Source organism: Esox lucius, chromosome 8 (genome assembly GCF_011004845.1).
Source record: "Esox lucius isolate fEsoLuc1 chromosome 8, fEsoLuc1.pri, whole genome shotgun sequence".
Taxonomy (NCBI): Eukaryota; Metazoa; Chordata; class Actinopteri; order Esociformes; family Esocidae; genus Esox; species Esox lucius.
This window is the reverse complement of record NC_047576.1, coordinates 9,548,565-9,554,633: the sequence shown is the minus strand read 5'-3', so window position 1 is coordinate 9,554,633 and position 6,069 is coordinate 9,548,565. Positions and strand designations below refer to the sequence as shown.

Sequence of the window (6,069 nt, the reverse complement as noted above, 5' to 3'; positions counted from 1 at the left end):
AAGGAATCCAGCAGCACGGAAAGGTAGCCTATGGAGCCATTCCTTTTGAAATAACTTTTTCAAATTTTAAGATATTCGTCCCAAATCACATTCATATACTCCCCATTACATTATTTAAGAGCGTCAACTTAGATTTTTAATAAATAATGAAGCACAGGATTTTTGAGAATATTTTAACGTTTCCTTTTGAAATAGCTTTTTCAAATTTTAAGATATTCATCCTAAATCGAAGAGAGTATGAGAATGACTGTCTTCAATACAATAGACATGACAGTGTCACTGGACAGTGTCTGCAGCACAAACCTCATCTATGCAGTGGTGTAGTGGCCATTCTGACATTGTGGGGGTCAAATTTGTGGTTGGGGGTTCCATGGGAAAATGTATAGATATTTAAAATGAAAAATTTGAAGTGACTTTAAAAAAGTCACGTCTTAATAGACAAATGTAGACGAAAGGCCAGTCACAGAGCACTCTGGTAGTGCATGTGCACAAATGTTTTGGAAAGGTTTAATTAAACACAGATTTTGGAAATAATGAGGCTAACGTACTCTTTGTCTGTACTGCATTGCTTTCATTGTTATGCATACTAATCGCTAATAAACAAGCACCCAGGTGTCCTGAATGGCACAGCAGTAAAGTCACTGCCCCGCAGTTAGCTGCGTCACTGAAAGATCAGGGTTTGAATACTGCTCAAGTGGAAATGCTACGTGAGAAAACAAGCATGGCTTGCAACCATGAGAGATGTTTACTGTGTTTTGGTCTCATTCTTGTGGCATCAGTTTCCTACAAAACGTTAATAACCTGGCGCTGTGCCTGAGACCATAGTGGTTCCCTACACAAGCATAATGTGTGCATTACTTGAACTATTTGTTTCTACCTTTGAGGAACCAACAGTTTGAGGCAGAGCTGGTGATGTTTTTGTAGGAGTTACAAAAACACAACATTGGGTGTAATAAAGGGTTAAACTGAGACATTTGGCCACAATTATATTGATAGAGGGGTTTTAGCAGTTCGCAGATGGGTTTTCTTAACAAGTATGGACAGTCAAATGTTTTGTCATTTTAGCTAAATGGGCAAATTATCAGAAAATGGGCAATGACTCTGATTTAAGGAAAACCTTCTCCACCATTGTGGTGCCCTGACATAGTTGAGCTCGGACTGGGCTGAGTGCCAGCTGGCCACTTGCAGGGGTGGCATAGCCAAGAGACCAGAGGTGGCATGACAGAATCAGTGGGAATCTACCGTTTGTAGGAAGAACAGGATGTAGTCCAAGAGACACTGGAGCTGTAAACCGTGATAGAGTGGTCTTGGTGCAGACAAGCCAGCGCCCAAAGAAAGCCCCGCCCCCTCATAGCTCAGTGGCAACCAAGTGATCCCAATAAAATACAGAATTCCTTAAAACATGTATTTTATGACATTTCCCTGGCTCTCACGTCGGTGCATATTAACACAGATCAAAACATTTGTTTGGTTATTTCTATGACTTAGTGATCTCAAACAGATTGACAGTGAAAAAAGGATTGACATGTGTCCAAGTGGCCATCACACAGAGGATTTTGCAACGGTTATAAAGCCTACTGCTGAAGATACATAATGGGTTTAGGCATAGCTTTAGGAATAAAAACAACTCATGATGATTAGCAAGTTTGGAGATATTAATCAGGTATACAAAAGCATGATTTAATCACTAATTAAAGATGCTAATTATTTGAATAAGAAATAAAAAGGTTTTTAAACATTACATAATTTATTAACTCTTCAATATTTTACAGGATTTGAACAACAGGGATCACAACATTATGCTCTACTGTCTGAAGTCAGGATATATAATTTGTAGTTGTTCAGAGGTATGGCTGGTCTGTGGACAGTTTGAGGTCCTTGGGAACATTTCCAGGTCTTACTGGATGCTTTGCTTGGCCCTCCACAGCTTGGCTGTAAAAGAATGAAAGCATATGTTACTGTTGGTACATCCCTCACAATACTTTAAAATACAACAGAGTAAATTCTCCAGCTAAATCACTGTCAAAAATATTGACTAATACAAATCCTGTATATTGCTTGATTATTAAGAGCATTTAAAGAAGAATGTGTCCACGTAGCATTTTTCATAGAGCTAATAATGCAGTGTAATCCAACTGGTGACTGCTATAACACTGCCTCTGCACAGATCATACCAAGCAGTCAAGCGCATGCGCTCAACTTTGACCTGACTCGTCAGAGGAGGACAGGTTTCCAACTGCCATAGGCCCAGCCAAAAATGGAGCCCTACGCCCAACCCTCTATGCACAGAAGATCTGGGAGTGGTTGACTGATTTAAGTAATATGGTGGATCTTACATCAGAAGGCCAGGTGGAGGTATTACCAGACTGCTTACACCTGTCAGACCCGTTCAGAGTGCATAGGGTGTAGGGCTTCAGGGTGCATTTGGGGTTGGGCAAGAGTGTTCACATCCCACTCTGGCATAGCCTTTCTTTATGACCCACTCACCCAGCAGTCAAGGCCTTCTGACTGGACATCACAATTGTGGGCGGTGCAGATTCTCTACGACCATCTCTGCTATTATAGTAATTGAAGGCAAACTTGTGGCTGGGACCAACAGGAAGTTTGGGGGGAGGTTGGGTCCTAGACAAAAAATTATATAAACATTGAAACAAATAATTGCGCAGCAATTATAAACTGAAAGTGTACAATAAATCAGTTCCTTCTTAACAGCACAACCAATCTAGTTGTAAATATTGAGTGCAATACCGGCAGATGACTTCTTGCGTAAAGGGATTATTTGCTATCCAACATGCAAATACAGAATAACGAATTCTCACCTTTTAGAAATCTCACCGTAACGCAATTGGAGCTTTGCTTGGAGATTATGCTGTGAACATTTCATCACGTCAATAAGAATACAATAACATAACCCGATTTACAAACCGAGAGTGAAGTTGATGTATTGTATTGGACAAATTATCTGTGTTCTTAGCTAGTGTGGCAGGCTGCGAACTCTTCAAATATGTAGGCAGTTGGAAATTATTTAGAACAATTGTACTTGCTATAGAAACGCAATGTGTATAGCTTACCCCCGATAAAATATTTCTGAGCCTCTGGATAATTTTTGTTGCAGTCGCCATTGTTGTCAAGGGCAGAAAACTTCTTCTACGTTTAAGGAGAACTAACGCATTCATGTCCCATTACTGACACCTACAGACGTGGAGCGTTATACGTGGAACATGATAAGGTACATGATACGCGGTGCTTCCCTTTAGTGGCTATACAATCAGTGGAATATTTTCCACTGAGGTGGTAAGCGGTGTAAAAAGTCTGCATCATCACACAACTATAAAATTCCCACTTCCACATACATATACTTAATACTTATACATTTGTAAACTTTCTGACCTCCCCTATTTGCCTTAATTGCTCATTTAGAATTGCCATTTTGAATTGTATTTGCCTTCATTGCACATCTATACATTCCACTTCTAACACATACTTTACTTAATACTTTAATTTAATCTATTTGCACTTCTGGTTAGATGCTAACTGCATTTCATTGTACAGTATTCATACTCTTCAATGACAATAAAGTTGAATCTAATCTAAAAAGTTTGAGAACCACTGGGTTCAATGATTGGTTCATGCTTGTTAGGAAACGTCTAGCCTGTGAAGGGCTTGTGTGCAGTATCTTTCACTCCATCCTAACAACATTTTTAAAACTTTGGCTAGAGGAAGTCTACAAAACACATTCCACCAAATTCTTAACCTATGGTTTTATTTTATCAACATAAGACTGTGTTGGGGAAATTGGCACTTTTCCAATAACAAACCTATAATTTGAGTAAAGTAATTTTGGTTGATTTGCTTGAATCACAAGGAACAATATATTTCACATTGGAAAATTATGATGTAGCTCATCACCTGTTTCGATTTGACACTTTTGCTCATCTTTACCAATGGTGCACAACTGTAATGCTTGCAATGTGAGACCTCCATGACCACCGTTTATTGTTCAGACCACCACAATAAGACTACATGCACTTAAAATGTATGCGTCCTAACTAAAACATCAACGATTCATCTACATTTAAACAAAAACACTGATTGAACACTTAATTTACAATTCATTCACATAAGTCAATGACATTACAACATAGATCCGTACAGGAACCCTTCATAACCAGGTCCTGGTCACGTGTTATATGGTCTCATGGTACATCTGACTGGACCACCGTCAGTATACAGCACTGAGAGCTGGAGGGACTTCACTTGACAGAATGGAAGACTTTGTGTGCCACCTGGGGGACAGAAATTAAACGTCAAATGTCACTGCACAATTTGTAAACATTTACAAACAAAATTATTTATACTCTGATCTGCCAAAAGTAGCTAATTATCTCATCCAAAATTTGAGAATTTTATCTTCCTCTACTAAAATCTTCAATGAATTGGCAACTTGAGGTAGCAGCATGCTAGCAGAGTTAAATCTAAACCATTAAAACTCCTAATACAATCTGAGAATATTACACAATCCGGTTATTCAAATGTTTACACAGTTCATGCCCAGTTAATGCATTAGTTGTGATAAATACCCCAGTGTTAACAAGGCTATTCCTTCTCCTGATTAGATCTTGTAAAGGTACTATACACAACTACTGTATCTGTAAAATACTCTTTCTGCATCAGTGATGCATTAAAGCTAAATGTCATTTTGTTCTTGTGCTACTACTTATGGAGAAATGTAACAGTTATTCTGGAAGCTCTACTGTATTGGCATTTACTTAACAAGGATCTTTTTTATTGTTATCAACTGATTCTGACTCCCTTCCTAAATAAATGGTTAAACAATTTTACAATCTAAGTCTTTCAGCAGAATCCTCTCCATCTACAGTGACGTGAAGGATCTGGATAGCTAACATCCAGTATGGGTTCAACCATTTGCTTGTTCTGCATTTTCATAACAGTACAGTTAAATGGGACGACAAAAGGAGAGGATGTCTCAGTAGACTTGAGCCACTGACATCCTTACACCCATTGTTCCCTGACGGCGACAGTATGTGTAGATCTCACATACACAGTGGTCCCGGGCGTGGAGGAAGTCGAAAAGTTCCTCTGTGCAGTCCTCTGCGGTTTCGGACTTGGAGCCTACTCTGGACTCGCAGTCCTCCAGTTTCGCCCGGGTGTGGACGCAGTGCTCTGCCTGTGCACACTTCTCCCGCACAACGTCAAGGGGGTCCTAAAACAGAAGAACCAGGGCACCAGAGAATAAATGATTTATTCTCTATCCATTTATCCTAGTTCCAAATCTGTTTGTCCAATAGCCCGAATGTTTATTAAGTGTGAGTCGAAGGGACCTATTACATTTTTGGTCACATTTTTATTTTGACAATTTTCAAAGCACTTCCTTCGTAACAAGAAAAGCTAACATAGCTGTAGAGCTGTTTAAGGTGAAGTTGAACATTACATACCACCATATCTTGTTCTTCTTCCTCTGCCTCTTCCTGAAAGAAAGAACAATATTAAACCACTCGATGGCACTACTGGTAGCTATATATGCATAGTTATGTTAAGCAGCTATAGCTAACAAGCCATTAGCTAACGTTGTTAACGTAACTGTTATTTACGGACCAGCAAGTTAGCAATTTCGTGTCATTACGCCTAAAAAACGTCCCCGTAAATTACTTAACCAAACAGTAAACTGAAATGGATGAATCGATGTATTACATCTTCGGGTTCCCCGTTCAGGATCATTTTCTCCTCAAAAACCATGTTTTGGTGATCTTGTCCTGGTCTTCCCAACTGTCAGATCACATCAATAATCTGACGCTGGACCGAACGATAAAGCGTGTTGGAGGACGGACCAGGTCACTCACCGGATGTTATCGCGAACTATTACTTCTTCTACGTTAAAGAAATGGCACACAATTTAGTCAACGTGCTCTACTGACACCTTGTGCATTGCCGTAGTTACATACGGTAAAGCGGTTGATTCAATACGGTTCAATAAGGTTGAAATGGAAAGCGCTGTGATCTGTTATGTATAAAACAAACTCGCAATCGCAAGTTGATATTTCTAACATA

General features: G+C 39.3%; 2 protein-coding genes across 2 annotated transcripts; both read right to left on the bottom strand.

The window, feature by feature from the left end:
• Window positions 1-1,726: 1,726 nt before the first annotated feature.
• On the bottom strand, window positions 1,727-3,182 carry ndufa7 (NADH:ubiquinone oxidoreductase subunit A7). Its single transcript, XM_010871446.4, has 4 exons — window positions 3,072-3,182; window positions 2,820-2,869; window positions 2,488-2,622; window positions 1,727-1,932 (listed from the first exon to the last, which is right to left on the bottom strand). The coding sequence occupies exons 1-4, from the start codon at window positions 3,174-3,176 to the stop codon at window positions 1,842-1,844; spliced, it is 381 nt and encodes a 126-aa protein (XP_010869748.1). The 5' UTR covers window positions 3,177-3,182; the 3' UTR covers window positions 1,727-1,841.
• Window positions 3,183-3,751: 569 nt separating this feature from the next.
• On the bottom strand, window positions 3,752-5,816 carry LOC105011436 (cytochrome b-c1 complex subunit 6, mitochondrial). The gene is given in 4 exon segments (NM_001311042.1): window positions 3,752-4,286; window positions 5,063-5,224; window positions 5,457-5,489; window positions 5,713-5,816. Coding segments are annotated over 4 exon segments (273 nt in total). The 5' UTR covers window positions 5,758-5,816; the 3' UTR covers window positions 3,752-4,253.
• Window positions 5,817-6,069: the final 253 nt, after the last annotated feature.